This window comes from Carettochelys insculpta, chromosome 1 (assembly GCF_033958435.1).
Source record: "Carettochelys insculpta isolate YL-2023 chromosome 1, ASM3395843v1, whole genome shotgun sequence".
Lineage (NCBI taxonomy): Eukaryota > Metazoa > Chordata > Testudines > Carettochelyidae > Carettochelys > Carettochelys insculpta.
In genome coordinates, this window is record NC_134137.1 from 172838900 (window position 1) to 172860829 (window position 21930).

At 44.6% G+C, this 21930-nt stretch overlaps 1 protein-coding gene across 1 annotated transcript in view; it reads right to left on the bottom strand.

Annotated features, from left to right (window-relative positions):
* The window catches only part of PDE9A (phosphodiesterase 9A), a 105506-nt gene that overhangs the window by 14465 nt on the left and 69111 nt on the right, over positions 1-21930 (bottom strand). The window contains exons 8-12 of the mRNA XM_074983411.1: positions 19787-19868; positions 17204-17278; positions 4793-4879; positions 2551-2655; positions 650-732 (exon numbers count right to left, since the gene is read on the bottom strand). Of these exons, the coding sequence (XP_074839512.1) occupies positions 650-732; positions 2551-2655; positions 4793-4879; positions 17204-17278; positions 19787-19868 (432 nt within the window). The remainder of the gene's footprint in view (positions 1-649; positions 733-2550; positions 2656-4792; positions 4880-17203; positions 17279-19786; positions 19869-21930) is intronic.

Consider the following 21930-nt stretch of genomic DNA (forward strand, 5'->3'; position numbering starts at 1 on the left):
GTCTCAAGGATCTCCATGCAGATTGGACCAGGCTCTTATGTAATTAGCTCAATACAAGTGAATTAGAATTTCTGTATACTTCATACAAGCACACACAAGTAATAACACTACACACTTCGAGAGCTCCTTCCACCTGAGGCTCGCACTGTGCTTCACATTTATGGAATGGCCTTCAGATCACCCCTGCCAGCTAGCTGGTATTATCTCCATTGTACAGATGGCCAAATGGAAATACACAGGGGTTAAGTGCTTTGTTTCAGGTCAGGCAAGAAGTGTTGGGCAGAGCTGGGAAAAGAACCAAAACCTCTTCACATACAATTGAGCCTCAACCATATGACCGTCCTTCTGCTACACAGGATAATTACCTACAGAATTTGACCTGAGATGCTTTCTAGCTGCCAGTGTTCTTTAATGGAAATACTTTTTTCTGAGAAAATTGGAGGGAGCCATTTTCCTTCCAAGCATTTATCAGTCTTAGCTCAGGACTGAGTGAGCTAATGGCTGTTGTTGCATATAGTCTAACCGATAGTGTCTCTGTCTGTTTGACCATAACAATAGAACAATGTGGGTAGATCCAACAACTGCTCTACTCTCTGCTCCAGACAGGAGAAGAAAATGCTGATCTGCATGTAACAAAGGGGGCACATACGTGTTGTTGTATCCTGGATGATCTAAATCATGGCATATTGCAGCAGTCATTAGAATTAAGATATCAATTTGGGGAAGTTTCTCCTGAAATAGAAAAGAAACACAATAATGTAGTGTCTTACCATACTTTTTTTCCCTAACACATTCAGTTTTCAGAAAAGCAGACCTTTTGTGTAAAATTAACCATTATTCATTAATTACATTGATTGCAGACAAGAAATAAGATTCCACTCTTCATTGCAGCAATAAATGACTCAGATTTGGCTTTGACACATGAAATAGAAGCAGTTTGGAGGAGGCAAATGGAATTTTGTCCCAGATTTACTCTTGTCTCAGACATAGAGGTTAAGACTCAGATCTTTAGAAATAGCGCCAGTATCTACATTAACTGAGGGTGGGTTGACATTATCTTTGACACTGACTAGAGATGGGAGGAAAGTGAAGACAGCTGGGGAGTCTGTCTGCTCTCTGTTGATGGAATGGATCGCTTTTTTGATCCACTTTGTATGTGAACATGATCTGTTGACAGAAGTTTTGCCAGAAGATCTCTGTAGTGTAGACATAGCCAAAGTCTCTTCACCCTGTCCCATGAACACCCCAACCACTGATCTGCAGTGGCAGATTCTTTTGAGGAAGATGGTAGAATTCCTGCCTTCTTTGGGTGGCTGATAGGTGATGGAACTCGCTTAGGCCTGGCCTACACCAGGGATCAAAGTCAATCCTAGATCAGCAATTCGAGCCATGTCATTTGTATAGCTAGAATGGGTGCATCAAGATCGACTTTCTTCCCTAGTGTAGATCAGGGATCTTTGGTCTCGTGCCGACATCCCTTATTCTATGTGTCAGCCTGGAGTTGATGGCTGAGCCTAGAGAGATCGACTTTGCCATGTCTTCACATGTGTCAAAATCAATCTCTGGAAGATCAGTTACGGCATGCCGACCCTCCCATCAGAATGGGCATAGTCTCCACTGCAGATCCTCTCAAACTTCCGGAGAACCTAACGTTTCCCTGGTGCATCAAGCCCTGCAGGAGCACAAGAGGGCAAAAGGGTTAATTAGCTCAGCAGCTTTAGGAGATGGTGGGAATACTTGGGAAGAGCCAGACTGAGTGGAGTTTGAAGGAACGCTCAGCAGAGACACTAGTGAGTTCTGTCTTTAGCTGCTGCCTCTGGAGAAAGAGAAAGAAAGCAGAACTGCTGCATGACTTTCTTCTGGAGAGAGTATCACAGAGGCGGAGTGGGGAAGTCCTTTTCTCCTGAGGCGGAGCAAAGCAGAAGGAGTACTGATCGGCAGAAATAGAGGGGCTGGGGCTTTTTCAGGGAGTCATTTCATGGGGAGCGAGCTAGAAAGGGACTATCCAAGGTTCAGAGTTTCAGATAAATTTTTGGTGAAGCGCGTGTGGTTACAGATATTCATTTAAACTTCTCAGGCCTACCCTACCTATCTTAAGCACTTACGTGGTGCCCATTATTGTTACATTTAAACATCTCACAATCTTAATGTACTTATTTTCATAACACCCTTGGGATATAGGGCAGTGTTATCATACCCATTTTACAGATGGAGAACTGAGGCACAGAGAGGCTAAGTAACTTGTTAAAGGTCACACAGGAAATGTGCAGTAGAAAAGGGACTTTAACCCAGGTCTCCTAAGCCCTAGGCTAGTTTCCCAACCATTGGACAGCCTTTCTTTCCACTGTAACTAATTATCATAGAGTTTCCTCATTTTTGTTTGCTTTCCTGTTTGCTTGTTTTCAATAAATTAATGAACCAGGAGCAAATACAATGATGGTCCTTTTTGTAAGGAAAATGTCCTGGGTTTCATGATGCCTAGTGGGTGAGTATTCATCTAGTGATAGAGGTAGAAATGCAGACAGCTATGTGAACAAATAAGAGACACACCTGGAGATTGCAGAGTGAGATCATACTGTACATCATCTGGGTCACACAGAAGCAGTGTCGGAAATTATGAAATGGGTTGTTTCTGTAGTTGTCATGAATGCAGAGCTACAAAAGAGGGAAAAAAACAGTTAAGGGCTATAGAGCTGTTTCTAAATGGGAAGATCACTTCCCTCTCTCCCTCAAGGCATTCCATGTCAGCATGTGAGACATAAGGAGCCCCACATCTTTCTCCATTTTTGCTTCTTCGAAAATCAGAACACGAAGGCCAGCAACGCCTTTTATGTGAGGAGAACTAGGCTATGTCTACACTGCAGGCTTTTTTTTCAACATTTCCAGAGCCTTTTTTCAAAAAAAAAGAAAAAAAAAAAGTGGAGCTGGTACTCAACCAGCTCCCTGCCCCTTTCCCTCAGCCATTCCCATGGCTGGAGCTGTCGAGGCGCCAGTACTCAGTACTGGCAAGTACTGGCACAAAAAAACCCCACTGCTTATCTCCATGTGCTAATAAGCAGTGTTGGAAAATTGCATTCACACAGACACAGCAGTACAACGTGGAGCATTCTCATTTACAGCCACAGACCACAGCCACAGCATTGCAAAAGGAACCTTCACAGGGGCTAATAATAAATCTGCTTTGTTCACACACATTCCTTTTTGACCTTGAACGCGGGGGAAGGAGGGATTGCCAGAAGAAGCCATTTGCAGAGCTGGAGTAATAATTTTGAGGGATTACCTTATCTCAAATTATCCTGCTTGGCTGTGTGAACACTTTGTTTTTGGTTTTTTTTTAAAGAAAAAAAGGGGTTTTCCTGAAAAAAAAAAAACCCAGTGCAGACAAGCCTAGATATGGCTCCCTGTAAAGAATTTATCAACAGAATTCCTGACAAGCACTGAGGTCACTGAAAAGCAGGGAGGGGATTCTTCTCCAGCCACATGAGTGACAGCAATCTGAGGGCGGAGATTGTGAGCTGTCCCTCTCTTCCTGATAAGCATTATCTGCCTCACCCAGTAGCGTAGGCAGGCAATAGTTGGCTTTTCCTTTCCTGATGCACCATCCGTGCTTTAGTTTTGCATCTCTACTGAGCAGACAACACCAAGTCTGCCACACTAGGCTGGGGACAGAGGCCCACTTAGGAACACACAGAGGGCACAAAGCTCATTTTGGACATAATTTGTATGGTCAACTCTGAGATCGTGAAAGGCAAGAAAGTGATAGTCATTTCATCTACAAACACACGCAGAAGCCAGTCTTTCTCCAGTCTCCCCAGTCTTGACGGGCAAGGTGTGTGTGTACGTGTTTGTGTGCGCGTAGGGGGACATGAGCTCTTAGAAATGACAGGGCCTCAAGAAAGGGCAAGGTTGAGGCCGTCTGCCATCAGTACTGTCTGGAGTGCACCAAGCGGGGCTTGGGTGGTGATTTAAAGGGACCCCGGTGCCAGCTGCTGCTGCTGCCGCTTTAGCATGACAGATGCTGGTAGCCCCAGGCCCTTTTGAATCGCCAGGCCCAGGCCAGTTGCCCCCTTTGTCCCCTCTTGTCAGCAGGCCTGAGAGGAATAAATTTGGTCACAGTGAGTCCACAGAAAGCTCAGAATCGAAAATGAAGTAAACAAATACAAAGCTATTATACAACGGCCGTGTCTACACTAGCCCAAAACTTTGAAATGGCCACGCAAATGGCCATTTCGAAGTTTACTAATGAAGCGCTGAAATACATATTCAGAGCCTCATTAGCACGCGGGCAGCCGCGGCACTTCGAAATTGACACAGCTGACAGCTGTGCGGCTCATCCAGACGGGGCTCCTTTTCGAAAGGACCCAGCTACTTCGAAGTCCCCTTATTCCTATGAGCAGATGGGAATAAGGGGACTTGGAAGTAGCCGGGGTCCTTTCGAAAAGGAGCCCGGTCTGAACGAGCCGCGCGGTGGCGAGCCGTGTCAATTTCAAAGCACCGCGGCTGCCCGCATGCTAATGAGGTGCTGAATATGTATTTCAGCGCTTCATTAGTAAACTTCGAAATGTCCATTTGCATGGCCATTTCGAAGTTTTGGGCAAGTTTAGACGTAGCCAACATGTCCCCCATGAGCCTGATAATGCAATCACTGGCACAAGTGCTTAACTTTAAACTTCCCACTGCCTTTAATGGGGTTACTCGTGTGCATGGACCTACTGCCAGGAGGAAGCGTACACAGGACTTAGAGCTCTGCTTGAAAAATCACAAATACTGGGAACTTTAAATAAATCCTTACCAACCACCGCTTCAGAGTTGTGGGGTTGATATTAAAGTCTTTCACCAAGCCGAGGTCATGGTACATATGCTCCAAACAACTCAGCATCTGTATTGATGAATAGACAGATTATTCTTTTAATCACTGTGATTTATAAAGCACCATGTACAAGGTAATGTAAATCTTCATGTTATAAGCACCGACGTGTAGTAGAGCCCTCTTGCTAATCACGAAACAAGCCGCTCAAAGATTGCAGAATTAAAACTAGTTTATTGAGGTCCTGATCCAAAGCTCACTGAAGACAAATGAAGTCAACAGAAGTTTGTCTATGTGATTTGGATTGGGAGCTAATTCACCCCAGAGCTCCTCAGTGACCACAGCTCATGAAAATCAAAATTACATCATCTCACGAAGAAGTAATTTGATTTTGTTAATGGAGCTGGTTTATGGGCCTGATCCAAAGCCCACTGAAGTCAGTAAGTGGTCTTTGCATTGACTTCCATGGACTTTGCATTGGGACTGAGGTATATAGAAATATGACTGCAGAAGACAACAGTTGCTGACAGTACAGTGCATTCAAGATAACTGGGTACACCTGATTCCTGTACAACTTCCCAGAATTTTTAAAAAAATCAATTATTTTCACTAAACTAAACTAAACAGATTTTAAAAACCCCTTCAGGCTATAAAATCAAACCAAAAATGGGAAGGTTTGTGCATATTCTGACTCATAACTGTGTATCTATGAATATTAACAAACCAAAACACAAAGGCACAATATTTGTTAAGACAACAGCAGTTTCACATTAATTCTAGTTTTCAGAAAGAAATACAACTAATTTAACTATGCCACCCCAAGTCTAGATTTTGCTGTATCTGGAAATATTATAGAAAATGAAAAGCATTTATATGCTACTTAGCTCTTGGTTTAAGACTACCTGACCCAATTTTTGAATCTCAATTATACTCACATTGGAATAAAGTTATAAATAAGCCCTAAGAAGTATTTCCATTTAAAAGTCCTATTTTGAGTACTTATTGCTTCCCAGAAAAATTGCTTTCTGTGGTGAAATCTGCTACATTTGTCAGCCCATATTTAACGTAATAACATGTTTCGTTAAATTCCATTATGGTTGATATGGGGTCATTTAAATGTGAATGAAAAAGGCTTTCCCACAAAACAACAGGAAAAATGTCATAGGACGAATGGTTATTCAGATAACACCAGCATTCACAATTTTGCTATCCAGCATCATGCTTGGTTCCCTGAAACCCAAGAATATTGTACAATACATTAAAAACAAACATACAAAATAAACACTTTTACAAGAATTAAAATTTTGGTCTGCTCTACACTGAAAAGTCATATTGGTATAATTTTGTCATTTAGGGTTGTGATTTAATAGCAAAATATCAAAACAAAAAAACAGTCATGTAGCACTTTAAAGATTAACAAAATTATTAGGTGATGAGCTTTCGTGGGACAGACCCACTTCTTCAGATCATAGCCATACCAGAACAGACTCAAGATACAAAGCACAGAGGTCCAAAAAATTGTTATCAAGGTTGGGAAATCAGAAAAATTGTTACCAAGGTTGGAAAATCAGAAGAGCAGAGGGATGGGGTGAGAGGTATGGGGTGGGGAAATTAAGACTTAAAACATTAAAGTATGTAAAAAAGTCTTTATAATGGGTCAAGTAATTGCTGTCCCTGTTCAAACCATGTGTTAATGTGTCAAATTTGAATATGAATGTTAGTTCTGAGCATTCCCTTTGTAGACGGTTGTTAAAGTCCCTTTTCAGTAGAAAACAAATTTTCAGGTCTTTAGCAGAACGGCCCACTCCATTAAAGTGTTGGCTGACAGGTTTGTGTATTTGTAGATTTTTGATGTCTGTTGTATGCCCATTCCTTCTTTGGGAAGACTGTTTGCAGTCGGTCCTATATACATGGTGTGTGGGCATCGCTGGCACATGATGACTTATATGATGTTAGTTGAGGAACAGGAAAATGAGCCTGTGATTCTCTAATTAATGTGGTTAGGTCCAGTGATGGTATCTCCAGAATAGATATGTGGACAAAGCTGGCAATGAGGCTTGTTGCAAGGAAAAGTTCCAGGATTAGTATTATTGTGAAAACAAAAATCAGTCAAGTAGCACTTTAAAGACTAGCAAAATAGTTTATTAGGTGAGCTTTCGTGGGACAGACCCACTTCTTCAGACCATAGCCAGACCAGAACAGACTCAATATTTAAGACACAGTCTGTTCTGGTCTGGCTATGGTCTGAAGAAGTGGGTCTGTCCCATGAAAGCTCACCTAATAAACTATTTTGCTAGTCTTTAAAGTGCTACTTGACTGATTTTTGTTTTGATAGTGTATAGACTAGCACAGCTTTCTCTCTGTTAGTATTATTGTGGTATAGCCTGTGGTTGCTAGTGAGAACCCTCATAAGGTTGGGAGGTTGTCTATAGGAAAGAACAGGCCTGTCACCCAGGGCCTTCTGGAGTGTGGCATCCTGATTAAGGATAGATTGTAGGCCTTTAATGATGCATTGCAGTGGTTTGATGTGGGGGCTGTAGGTAATAACAAGTGGTGTTCTGTTATTGGCTTTTTGGGGCCTATCTTCTGAGTATTTGTCTGGCCCTGTAGATTTGTTTTTTCAGTTCTCCCAGTGGGTAATTGAAGGTTTATGAATGTTTGGTAGAGATCTTGTAGGTTTTGATCTCTGTCAGTAGGATCAGAGCAGATGGGATTGCTTCTCAGGGCTTGACTGTAAACAATCGATCATCTCATGCATGCAGGAGGGAAACTAGAAGCATGTACGTAAGTGTAGCGGTCTGTCCCACAAAAGCTCATCACCTAATAAATTATTTTGTTAGTCTTTAAAGTGCGACTTGACTGCTTTTTTGTTTTGATAGAATACAGATTAACACAGTGGGCAAAGGCCTACTTCATCAGATGAAGAAGTTCTTTGCCCACGAAAGCTTATGCTCCAAAATATCTGTTAGTCTATAAGGTGCCACAGGACTTCTTGTTGTTTTTGAATATGTAGGCTAACACAGCTACCTCTCTGATACAGCTTAACACAGCTGCCTCTCTGTCACTAATAACAAAATAGTTATATTGGTTAAACTACTTGCATGGATGCAGTTATAATTACACTCATTCCTTGCTATACGAACACAATTGGTTCCCGACTTTCTGCTCGTAGGCAAAAACTCGTAAGAGGGACTTTAAATTGCCATTAAATACATGTTAAAGTCTCTGATTGGTTCCTAGTGCTCTTAACTGGGCAAGGGAATAACAGCATGTGGTGCTGCTTTTGAAAGGTAAGTGAACCTTGGGTAGGGGGCGGGAGAGGGTTGGGGAGGTTTAAAGGCTGGGGGGCAGTTTGGGGCCATGAGCGGGAGGTAGGGTTAAAACCTGGTGGCGGCTCTGGTGGAGGAAGTGGCAGCTCGTTCAACTGGGCTGCACCAGCAGTACCGGGGGGAGGGGTGTGGGGGGCTGGGCTGTGGTGGGTGTTAGGAGCAGGCTTGGTGGTGGGTGTGTGGGGAGCTGTGGACCAAGGGAGTGTTGGGAGCGGGCTGGGGCTGGGCTGAGGGATGTACGGGGAGCAGGCAGGGCTGGCGGGTGTTGGGGGGAGCTTCAGAGCATGGCTGGAGGTGCCTGACTGCATGGCTGCGTGCACCCCGCTGTGTGGCCGGAGCCGCTTTGACGTGTGCAGCTGGAGGTACTGGCAACTCCTCTGGGCTGCACCAGTGGTAAGTAAGTCCTTAACTTACCTGGAGGGGTGGGTTAGGGGATCAGGCCAGGCTGTGGGGTGTGTGGGCGGAGCTGTGGGACGGGGGGGGGTCAGCCTGTGGTGGGTTGGGGCCGCGGGGAGGAGGGTAAGGCTCGTATTGGGGGGGGAGTTCAGAGTTCACTCAGCTAATGAACAAAGGCGAGTGTATGTATCCCTCATTTAAGCAAGTACTTGTAATTAAAGTACTTGTTTAATGAGGGATGAGCGTATACAATGTGCCACTATAGTGTAAATCCTTCCCATTCTGCTGTAACAGTGTAAATGAGCTTTTAACAATATGACTGCACCCATGCCAGGGTTTTAGTTAATGTGGTAAAACGTTTTAAGCAAACACAAGCCCTACAAGAAATTGAAAGAGGTATATCATTCTCAGTGGAATAGGAGCTGGAGGGTCCGTGTTCCTGTTATAGATGACGTAAGGTCCATCTAGCCCAGCATCGTGTCGTTTGACAGTGGCCAATGCTAGGTGCCCCAGAGGGAGTGAACAGGACAGCTAATCTTCAAGTGCTCCATCCCCTGTTGCCCATTCCCAGCTTCTGGCAAACAGAGGCTAAAGACACTATCCCTGCCCACCCTGGCTAATAGCCACTGATGGACCTAATTGTCTAGTTTACCTGTAGACACCTAGTTATCAAAACCACAATTGTTCCATTACCCAGACACCAGTAGGACAGGCAATGCAGGGAGGTTGGCTGGAAGCTACTCAGCCACATGTACAGAGCAGGGAACAAGGTTTAACAAAGTGCCATTTACTCAACTTGATCTGCGTTCCACTTCACTCTTTGCCAATGAAACAAGAAGCATACCTCCTATCTGCTGAGCTTCATTTTCCTTACTGATTCAACTACGCACCTAGTGAAATTCAGCCAACAGGCATATATTTGGATCTTGGTAAATTACATCCTTTGGTTCTCCATAATTTTTCTTACATTGCTTTGTCTATTTCTTTTGAATAATCATAAAAAGGGAAATATAATGCAAAATGACAACATTATGATAAATATTCTGCAGACACAAACCCCCCCCCCCAAAAGTTCAAAGTTTTAGCCCCCTCAAAAAATTGTAATTGAGAAATACAGCACATCTAATCTATATTTTATGTGTCTTTCACATATGGGGCTTGGAAGATGTGGAGATGTTAAACAACCTTTATCCACTCCCCATCTAATCAATTTGCTAATTTACAGATTATTATAGTTGAACCAGATTTTCAAGTGCTCATCTTCAATTAAGGCATCTAAGTGAAGTGGCCAGATTTGCAAATGTACACACTGCAGCTTCCATAAAGCTTAATGACAAACTCCCTTCAGCATAATGGCAGCTGCCACGTGCTTTCGAAAAGCTGGCACATAATTTAACTACTCATATTATGAGAGTACCCAAAAGCTCAATAAGGGTCAGGGCTCCACTGTGCAAGGCACTGTATAAACACAGATGCAGACACATATATCCCTGCAGCATTTACAGCCTAAGGCCCTGATTCTGCCAGCTGGTAAATTGGTGGTGGTGGTGGTGGTGGCAGGGATGGACTTTTGCCAGCATAGAGCTCTACTACAGTCATTGGGCACACTGGTTTGCCAGCATGGAGTAGCTTGCAGGATTGGGATCTCAGTGTCAAACCAAAGATGGGGAGAAGGAAACACTACAATACAACATTGACCGGTCTTTGAGATTTTATTGTGAATCTCCCAATATTTGGAGTTTATCATAAAGCCTTGGGTGAGCAGATATTATCCTGATATTATGGGGAGAGTCCCTATGTTTGCGGGGGCTGTGTCTTATAGAGTTGCCTTCCCCGCCCCTAGCCTGATTTTTCATAGCAATGTAATCTTCCTAATCCAGCTACTGCTCAGCTGTCCTCAGGAGTGACCAGGTGAGCTGCTTTAGAAGGGAACAAAGGTCTAACATCCCTGGTAAGAGCAGCTTAAGTTTTAGTCCCAAGAGAATGAAATAGAGTTACGTTATCACACATTTCTCAGGAGCAAGGGCAAGATTCTCCAGGAGGTTTGGAAAAGTGATGCAACATTGTTGAAATAGTCTTGTTTATGAATTACCACTTAGCAAACCATTACTTTACTGCCTTATGTACTGGTAATACTCCAGCATGGTGGTTTGTAACCACTTGCTCAAAATCAGTCACACAAACACTGCTTACTGTTAAGTTAGAGTTAATATAACTGAATTGTTCACGTAGGCATAAAACAGAGTCAAAAGGGTGAAAACATCACCAGACGTTGCCATAGGGCATTGTGCTCAGAATGGCTTGTATAATTATTTCTGAGCATAAGTCCCACATATGGTAGTAGTAGTAGTAGTAGGCATCCTTCAGTCTACGTAGACTATGGATCGCGCCCTTCGTAGTTCCATTTGGGATCATCATTCACAGCATCGACTGTGACTGTGAAGGCCCACATGAGAGTGACAGTCCTTGCTGCATCTGTTGCATGTGTAATGGGTGTCTGGCAGGTCCTTACTGTGCTTTCTGTGGGCTTGCTTCTCCTCTTCTAGCTGTCTGATCCTCATCTCACCCTCCTGAAGGCCCTTGTATAGTTCCTGCCCCCATCTGCTGCGATCGTCTGCCAGCTCCTCCCAGCTGTCCGGCTCGATGTCTACCTCCCTGAGGTCCCTCTTGCAAACATCTTCGTAGCGCAACTGGGGGCATCCGGGAGGTCTTTTGCCAGAGGCTAGCTCGCCATACAGGATGTCTTTTGGGATCCTTCCACCATTCATCCTGTGGACGCGGCCAAGCCAGCGGAGCCGCCGCTGCCTGAGGAGGGTGTGCATGGCTGGGATTCCAGCTTGCTTAAGGACGGCTGTGTTGGACACTCTGTCCTTCCACGATATTTCAAGGATGCACCTGAGGCAGCGCAAGTGGAAGACGTTCAGCCTCTTTTCCTGGCAGGCGTATAGGGTCCAAGACTCGCTGCCGTAAAGGAGGGTGCTGAGGATGCAGGCTCTGTAGACTTGCATTTTGGTGTGGGTGTACAACTTGATGTTATTCCACGCTCTCTTGCTGAGTCTGGACAGAGTTGTGGTTGCTTTTCCAATCCTCCTATTTAGCTCAGTCTCCAATGACAGGGTGTCAGTGATGGTGGACCCGAGGTAAACAAACTTGTGGACGACCTCTAACGTATAGTTGTCAGTGCTGATTGATGGAGGTTCAGCAAAATCCTGACGAAGTACCTTTGTCTTTTTTAGGCTGATGGAAAGCCCGAAGTCCTTGCATGCTTTGGAGAACTGATCCAGCAGTTTCTGAAGCTGGTCTTCTGTGTGTGACACTACAGCATCATCATCTGCAAACAGCATATCTCTGATGAGGACTTCCCGCACCTTAGATTTAGCTTTCAGCCTTGCAAGATTAAACAGTTTCCCATCAGATCTTGCGTGCAAAAAGGTGCCCTCTGTGGAAGACCCAAAGGCATGCTTCAGGAGGAGGGTGAAGAAGATCCCGAACAATGTCGGAGCTAAGATGCATCCTTGTTTGACGCTGCTCCTGATGCTGAAAACATCCGATAATGTGCCATCATATTGGATGGTTCCTCTCATGTCTTCGTGGAAAGACTGGATCATCTTGGCTACGTCTACACGTGAAGCCTACATCGAAATAGATTATTTCGATGTAGCAACATCGAAATAGGCTATTTCGAAGAATAACGTCTACACATCCTCCAGGGCTGGCAACGTCGATGTTCAACTTCGACGTTGCGCAGCACCACATCGAAATAGGCGCTGCGAGGGAACGTCTACACGCCAAAGTAGCACACATCGAAATAAGGGTGCCAGGCACAGCTGCAGACAGGGTCACAGGGCGGACTCAACAGCAAGCCGCTCCCTTAAAGGGCCCCTCCCAGACACAGTTGTACTAAACAACACAAGATACACAGAGCCGACAACTGGTTGCAGACCCTGTGCCTGCAGCATGGATCCCCAGCTGCGGCAGCAGCAGCCAGAAGCCCTGGGCTAAGGGCTGCTGCACACAGTGACCATAGAGCCCCGCAGGGGCTGGAGAGAGAGCATCTCTCAACCCCTCAGCTGATGGCTGCCATGGAGGACCCGGCAATTTCAACGTTGCGGGACGCAGATCGTCTACACAGTCCCTACTTCGACGTTGAATGTCGAAGTAGGGCGCTATTCCGATCCCCTCATGAGGTTAGGGACTTCGACGTCTCGCCGCCTAACGTCGAAGTTAACTTCGAAATAGCGCCCGACGCGTGTAGCCGCGACGGGCACTATTTCGAAGTTAGTGCCGCTACTTCGAAGTAGCGTGCACGTGTAGACACAGCTCTTGAGCAACCGTGGACGAAAGCCTATCCGGTGGAGCAGTTTGAACAGTCCATCCCTGCTGACCAAGTCAAAGGCTTTGGTCAGGTCGATGAAGGCAATGTAGAGTGGCTTCCTCTGCTCCCTGCATTTCTCCTGCAGCTGCCTCAGAGAGAACACCATGTCAACGGTAGATCTCTCTGTGTGGAATCCACACTGTGATTTGGGATACACCCTCTCAGCAATCTTCTGGAGTCTGCCGAGGATGATGCAAGCGAACAGTTTACCAGTGATGCTTAGGAGGGAGATTCCACGGTAATTGTTGCAGTCGCTTCTGTCTCCTTTGTTCTTATACAAGATTACAATGTTAGCTTCGCGCATATCCTGTGGAACCTCTCTCTCTCTCCAGCACAGGCACAGTAGCTCATGTAGGGGTTCCAGGAGGGTGCCCGTGGCACAATTGATTACTTCTGGCGGTATACCATCCTGGCCCGGGGCCTTTCCTACTGCAATGTTGTCAATGGCTTTCTTCAGTTCGTCCACAGGTGGCTCCTGATCCTGTTCATCCATTACTGGTAGGAGCTCGATGGCATTGAGGGCTGTATCAACCACAATGCTCTTGCGTGAGTACAGCTCGGAGCAGTGCTCCACCCAACGCTCCATCTGTTTGGCTTTGTCAGTGATGACTTCACCAGATTTGGATTTCAGAGGTGCCATCTTGTTCTGGGAGGGTCCTAATGCCTTCTCGATGCCCTCATACATTCCCCTAAGATTACCAGAGTCAGCACTGGTCTGGATGCTGCTGCATAGCTTGAGCCAGTAGCTGTTGGCACAGCGCCTGGCTGTCTTTGGTACTGTTTTTCTGGCTGTTCTGAGTACTTGCAGGGGACTCTGGCCGGTGAGCGTTTGTACTCCAGGGGTGCAGCGCACTTCTTTTCGATGGCTGGAATCATCTTATCGGAGTTAGCTTTGAACCAGTCATTTGTGTTGCTAGCTCTTCTTCCAAACACCGACAAGGCCGTGTTGTAAATTGTATCCCTCAGATGTTGCCATCTGGATGTCACATTGGCACCCCCAGGGCTGCTGCGCAGATTCTCGTTGAGGGTCTCTCTGAACTTTTTGGCTCTCTCTGAGTTTTCTGTCTTTCTGGCATCAATGTGGGGCCTTCCACTTGGTTTAGAGTGGTACAGCTTCTTGGGTCTCACCTTGGGTTTGGAGCAAACTAGCGAGTGATCTGTATCACAGTCGGCACTATGATAGCTGCATGTCAGAAGGACGTTTTTGAGGTTATCACGTCTAGTGATGAACATGTCTAGTTGATGCCAGTGTTTCGAGCTTGGGTGTCTCCATGACACTTTGTGCTGTGGCTTGGTTTGGAAAAATGTGTTTGTGATGCACAGATTGTGGTATGTGCAAAGTTCGAGAAGACGCTGTCCGTTTTCATTCATTTTTCCCACACTGAAGTGGCCTAAGCAGGAAGGCCACATATGGTATGTTTCTAATTTCCATACCCTCATGTTATCTGTGTGCATGCCACAATGAAATGGTTCCCATTACTATGAATGAGTTTTGCTGTTAAAAAATCTAAGCCTCAGGGTACAAACATCTGTGGATAATGCCCTTTCCCCCTATTCCTACTCTTTATTAATTTTCTGCTAAACAATCTGCCAACATTTTTATGGTCTACCTGGCACATTGTAATTCTTAGGGCAGGAAAGACATCACAGACTAGGTATTTGAAAGATGGTGAGTAAGTTGTTTTCCCTGACTTGTACATGAAAGTATCTCTCCCAAACTGGCAAGATGCATAGAGAACATTCTATTATCTTCTGTGTGAACATGCGTGACCACATACTAACAGCCAATGGAAGACTGAACTCTGACCCACATAAAGGGCCTCCTATTACCCCTACCAGCTGGAAGTAGGTTAACAAAGAAAATGAATGAAAAACATGATTCATGTTAGGATTTTTTTAATCTTTGGAATTTGGTTTGCCGTGGAATATATTCATCTAGTGAATCTGAAGCCGAACAGTTTTTGTTCACATAACACTACTTTGAAGATGCAATGTGTGTTACTACTTTGCAGAATAAATTGCATTTTTTGCCATTGTACTGATCTAGTTATGTCCTCCTCCTTCTCCATCATTTGTTACATCCATTCGTTCAGTTTGGTTTCACATAATAACTGCACACAAAAGGGGCACCCTCTTTCTTTGTGTTTCCACAGCAGCTGGCACAATGAGGCCTCTGGAAGCTTCCATACTGTAGATGATTATTAATAAATAACAATAAATAATATGAGGTCTATTTAGATCTGCAACTTCTCTGAATGTATTGCACCTCAACATGCCTGCACAGGTGCATACAAATCAATGTAGCCACATGGCCCGGGGTTCAGCAAAGCACCTGAATACTTGTTTAACATTAAGCAGGTAAGTAGTTCCCACTGGCTACCTGGTTCAAACTAAGCATGTGCAGAAGTGGTTTGCTGAACAGGGATAAAGTCAATACACTAGAAGGCATGAAAGACCACAGGCTTTGTTGCACATGTCCTTTTATGACATTGCCAGTATTTGGCCTATGCAGTAATAAAGTTCTGTAATAAAAACAATCTATTTGGCATCTCCAGGGAACAAAAATTATTGCACTCCAGGATGATCTGAAGAAGTGGGTCTGTCTGTCCCATGAAAGCTCATCACCTGATAAATGATTTTGTTAGTCTGTAAAGTGCTACGTGACTGCTGGTTTGTTTTACTTGGTAAAGAAAAGACTTTAGGCATATTCTCTAGGTCCACCAATTCCATGATTGAAACAGGAAATTTCAACTGAAAAACTGAGGAGTCATGAATTAATTAAGGGGATCTGAAAAGGAAAAAAAAACAAAATTTTCCTGAATGGATATTTTTGGCCTCATCGTCCTTTGGGAAAAGCACTGATCCGGCAATTGGTGGTGTCATCCATGTGCTGCCACTACAGACACGTCTGCACTGCGGTTAGCTGCCCCTGGGTGGCCAGTATCAGGTGACTTGGGCCCACAGGGCTCAGGCTAAGGGGCTGTGTAACTCTGGCACAGACATTCAGGCTCAGGCTAGAACCAGAGCTCTGGGAGCCTCCCACCTCACCGGGTCCTAGAGGCTGGGCTCCTGCCCAAGCTTGAATGCCTACATTGGAGTTACACAGCTCCCAACATGAGTCCTGTCATCCCGAGTCAGCTGGCTTGGACCCATCAGGGGTTTTGAACTGCAGAGGAGACGTGCTAAAAGGCTATGTCTTCATTGCAAAAAAGGTGCGTTTACTTTGCTGTAAAATCCTAGCGGGGTGAAGGCGCTCGCAGCTTTAACCTCTCTCTAGCTAGGTGAGGTCATCCCTGTGCCCTCCACCTGGGGTTTATCTTGACTAGCTGCATCTCAGCAGGAGTGACAGTGCCTTGTCTCCACTAGGACTGTAGCTAGTTCAAATTAGCCATCTCCACGCAAAACCACTCCCTTTTCAGCAGCGAAGGTATGGCTCATTGTATAGAGTTGCAGGCTGGGGTTTGTACCAGTTGAGCTAACGAGGTACACTCAGTGCTCCACCACTCCCTCTTGGCCAGTTGAGCCCTGCTTCTCCATAGGCAGCTGGAAGCAGAAAAGCAGGGCTCAGGGGGATGGGCAAAAGCGGCAGAGCAGAACAACCTGCTGCTCAGTCTGTGGCATGAGTGCAGGGCGGAGGAAGGGGCTCAGAAGGAGATGACTCTCTGTGGGTGCTGCTGCCTCCAGATGCTCCCAGCAACCTCTCCATATGATGGCTCAAATAGTTGCCACGGGGCCCCCAAAAGCACAGGGCTTGGGGTGGCCACCCCATCTCATCCTATGGATGGGGGACAGCTCTGCTGTGCAAAAATAGAGGCCAGCATTAACAATCTGGCCCTTAATACGTGGGTGAGGGAATGAGAGCTTTGCTCCTCTTTGAAGAAGCTGATTTGCTCCTAACTGTACATGGTGACATTCTGGGAGGAGCATTTAAAAATATACACACTGAGCATTATTATTCTGTTATGTACCTGGTGTGAGGTCCTGGTACCTTTGTGGCTGAGATTGGAACACCATGATGATTTCACTGTACAATCCCTTGTAAGTGGGTTAAAGGACAATGAAATCAGTCAGTCAGTCCAGTTCCTTGTATGTTCTTTTCTGCACTTTGGGGTCGGCACACAGGGGGCTACATTTACTTCTAGGCACCAGTTGGTAAACAGAGGGTATTCCTGAGTGTAGGCCAGGTCTTTGTTCAGCGTTGCCTTCATTAGGTTTGCGTGGCTTTCATGACACTGTCAGTGCTGTCATGCGATAAGCTACAAACATCAATAACTTGTCCGCTCATTGCCTCATTACCTCATTGGGCTCCCACAGCCAGACATCAAACGTTGGTTTCCGAAGTGCTTCTATGGTCTCTTGGGACAGCATGTACTGTAGACAAAAAGAAGTGTCTATTATTAACTACAGCTGAGCTCTCCTCCTGTCACCATGGGAGCTGCCTTCTGCCCTCGTCAGGAGTTTTCCAGCATACCATTAATCCATTTTCCAAAATTTCTTGTCTCAGCTGTGACTGGGTAAAATGTTTTTATCTCTTATTGGTTTTAAACTTAAATTCTATCTATTTGGGGTGGGGGTGGTGGTAGTTAAATATTTAACTTCAGGTGATTTATATTCTCATTTTGGACAGTTGTTTTTTCTGAAGGGCTTCCAGATTTTAATCAGGTACCAGGCAACAAAGTTAACATGGCTGTTTATTGTGTGCTCAGAGTTTTTTTTTTTTTTTTTAAAAAGTCCAGCTCAACTTTTGGTGGGACTTAAGGTGTGTCTGGCTAGCACAGGCCATAGAGCCCTGAAACAACATTTCATTTCTAAAAAATGAGGTGGGTCCCAGAAGGTGTGCATTTATGATACCCTGTGCAGGGAAAGCCACTCTGATTGCTTGCTCTCCCTGCTTGTCTGCCTCCTGCGGAAGTGCAGCCAATCAGAGCTGCTGCAGGAAGCCGACAAAGCTCTTTCCCCCTCCCCTCAGGAGCTGACACAATTCTTACCGAAAGGGAAAGGTAGGAGGGAGTAGAAGGAGACCAGCAGCTCAGGGATGCTCTGTCCCCCTCAGCCTTCCACCCTTTCTGGGAGCAATGGGATGGCTCCTCTGCTCCCCCGCCCTCCTCTCTGCAACATCTGGCACAGGAATGGGTAGATAGTACGTACCTCACTGCAACCACCTCCCCACAATCCCTGGCCTAAAGGGAGGTGAAAAACCCAGCAGAGCAGAAGTGAGGCTGATGGGGCAGAAAAGATCTGGGGGTAGAACTGACTGGGAGAAGGGCCTAAAGAGACAGGACTGATTTGGAGGTTGGGGGACAATAGAAGGGCACATGTGAATGTGATGACAAATCTCCCCCTCCATTGTTTTCACAGCACTTTAGGCAATGACCTCTGATGTTCTCGGTTGTTACAGGATTGGTACCAATGGCTGCTAATTTATTGAAAAGAACCTAGAGTGATAGAAGATGTGGAAGGTATCTAACCACTGGTGAACTATGTTTTTGAGACACTGATCAAAATATCCTTGGAACATGTATACCTAATAAGCTTAACTGGTCCACTTCCCTCAGCTGCCTATAATTAGTTTGGGTATACTATTTTGAGACTATGAATGAAATTATATGAGACACTACATTGTTATTTAATTCAAGCAAGAATTACATTTGAGGATTAATTCTCCATCTCTGGAAAGCACTAATCTTTAATATATGTGATGCTTTATTTCCAGTATAGAGTTTTGCTAGACAGTTGTAAATTAGTAATATTGATGTATTAATTAATACTAATATTGTAATTACCAAATCTGTTTCTAGTGAATTGCCGGGGGATTCACAGATCCAGTATTTAAAGCCATAACAAATGTCATGCATAGAGCAGACAAAACCTAAGTTTCTCCTGAAACTGAGCAATTAAAAGCCTTTGACTCTAGGTAAAAATGAACAACAGTTTGCCACTGTATTCAGTTAGTACAATAATAGTCTCAGAAGCCAAGCATTCTAGCAATGCATAAAAGGTTAGGGAATAGTTTTCATCTACATATCATGAAGAAAGTAATGTACAGCAGTGTGAGAAAGCATGTGTTAATTGTGTCAACAACCATACTAATTTAAGCAAAGCAAAAATGGAAGTGACATTTTACAACTCATTAAACCTCTTTTCAAGAGGCAGATGCCAGGACTACATAAATTACTTTAATTGAAAAAAAAATCACTGAAAGGAAAAAAAGGAAACACGCCATTACAGCACAGAGAATAAAATCACAGATTATCATAAATCTTGCATTGAGCCTGCAGACTAAGTGTCGTTTGACAAAACAGAACACTAAATGTTCGACAAATTTGTAACATGTTAAGTATTAATGGGATTCAGAATACTAAAAGTTACTGAGGGTCGGATTTCCAATCCATTGAAATCAATGCAAAACTTTCTATTGGCTTCCAGGGTCTTCTGGTCAGGCCCTTGATCTAGTGATTCTCAAAGTGGTGTCCACTGACTCTGGGGGCTTGCGGTGGGTCACGTGTGAGTCTGTCCCTTGAGCCATGGCCGAACCACACTGCAACAGTATTCTGGTACTTTTGCTGAACGGAGGATGCCAATATGAGAACAAAATGGCATGCTCAACATAACATGGCCTTTCACACGCTGTACACAAGAGGTCAGGCTGGCAGGGGTGTTCCCACACTGGCAGGGTTGGTCTCACAGTACAAGAAATGAAAGAGGTCCCGGAGACTTAGTCAGATGCCAAAGGCGTCTTCAGGGAAAATGTTTGAGAATCACTGATCCAAACAATTAAACTGTAGAGTGAGGTGAAGTTATGCTTTTTATTCCAGTTCCTCCTGGGAGTTGGGGTATGGTCTATAAATTAATACACTAATGAAGTGCATCTTACGGTACCTTTGGATAGGATGGTATGTCCCTTCGGGGTCTCAGCTTCTTGTTTTCATCTAAGAAGCTGTACTTACAGGGACAGCTGGTTCTGCAAATGAAAAAATCAGCCCTCAATATTGAGATAACTGTGGGTGCATTCTCTTAAGTAGCACTGAGTATATTAAAATATCTTGGCATGTGGTCACATAGAGGGTATGTCAATATTGCATCTTAAGCCTGGGTTCTAACTCAGCTTTGAGCCCAGGCCCCACTTCTGTTCACACACACATCAGCCTAACTAGTGTCAACAAGCACTCAGGGCCTGTGTCTCAAGACCTGCTAGGGGGTGGTTCCAAGCGCAAGTCCTTCTGTGACTGAGGTCCAAGACCTATGATTTTGTACCATAGATTAAGCTCAAGCTGCACACCAAATCAGAAGATCTGTGTGGGACCCTATGGATGTGTTAGAATGACTGTGAGACCTGGGGCCAGCAGTTGTAAACTCAGGTTTATAACACAGTGTGGAATCTGAAGTGTAGGTTTGGAAACACCAAGTCCACAAGCCGAGGTCCCACAAGCCTCAACTTGGGTTTACAATGCAGTGTAGACATCCCCCTAGATAGTTATATTGCTTTTCAATCTCTCATAACATTCTCATTTTTTTACTATAAGAAACAACCATGGCTAAGTCATTCTTGCTGCTGTATGAAGAAAAACATAATTGAGGCCACCATAATATCCACAAACCTTTCTAGAAACAAATGTAGATGTATTGGAAATTTGTTCATATTCTTTAATTTTATCATCTTTCCATTCAATTGATTCAGTATGTTTATTATTTTTGTGTAAAATAGTTCTGCTTGAGTTTAACCTTCATTCCTAGATTCCCAAAGTTTGGATTCTCCATTTTTATTTTAAAAACACTTTCAAATATCAAGAGTAAAACAAAAAACAAACAAAAACCCTGAGACAATTTAAAAAACACAACCCAAAAAACTAAAACACTCAAACCAAACAAAATCAGAACAACCTATGAACTTTTATTTCCCCCTTTCATAAATTTGGAAATTTCTAGCATGCCACCCTATTTCCCCTATTCCACTGTCAATATCCCAACCCTCTATTTTTTTCCTTCTGCCTCTTATGTTTGCTGTCATCTCTGTTGCTGTTTTTTGTATCCTTTGCAAAACAACTTTGGCTTTTGGTTCATGGTAATCAGTACTAAACATCATCTCACCAGGGCTTTAGGCATTAGCAGCACCACTGGTGAGGTTGTAAACTTTCCAAAACAGTACTAAGAAAAGAATAAGTTCATGACTTGTAATAGTGTAGTACTCAGGGGCACTGAGACCTCATCTGGAGTGAGTGAAGTCTGTGCTCTACAGCTTTAGCTGAGACCCAGTGGGCCTTCAGCTCATGGGGTAGAGTACACAGCTTTAACCCCTATGCTCACAGGTTCTATCCCTAAGGCCAGCAACATGGGTCTGTTGCTGTTACAACAGTATTACTCTTTGTGTTGCAGCAGCTCCTGGGGTCCCTAGCTGAGACAGGGACTCCATGATGATTGCACTGCACAAACTAAGTTAGGCTTAGCATTGTACTACCTCACTTCAGGCTCTCTGCCTCTTCCTAGAACCCACGGCCCCAAAGTCAGGTGCTCTGACTTCCTATAAAATGCCTGTGGAGAATCAGGTGCCTGAGAATGGGATCTAAAAGAGCCAGCCCATTGAATAGGGAGATGCCTAAGTTGGCAAATAGGAAATGCCAAGGAAAGGGGTGTGGTCTCAGGGACTTCAGTGCCTAACTCCATTTGGAATTCACAGCTGTGATCCTGCTTCTAGAGCTCGGTACCTAAGCCAGATCACCCTTTCTTGAAAAAAACTGAGAAGGACATTCTACCAGTCCCCTTCTACCCAGTTAGCTTGGGCTTTAGAGTTGTAGCCGGAGGTCGTAGTCACCAGCTGGAGATAGACAGACACATTATAATTACACACATTGTTTTCCCCAAAAAGCAAGAACTGATTACAAAAAGCAACACCAATAACAACCTGCATAAGGGTTCAGACTGGGGTCCTCTGGCCTGCACTGGCTATTGTGTAGGGCCCTTTCTGACCCCAGGAGGACACCATAGGGCCAGCAGCCCCATCTAATTTGTTTGCCAGAGACTATCCT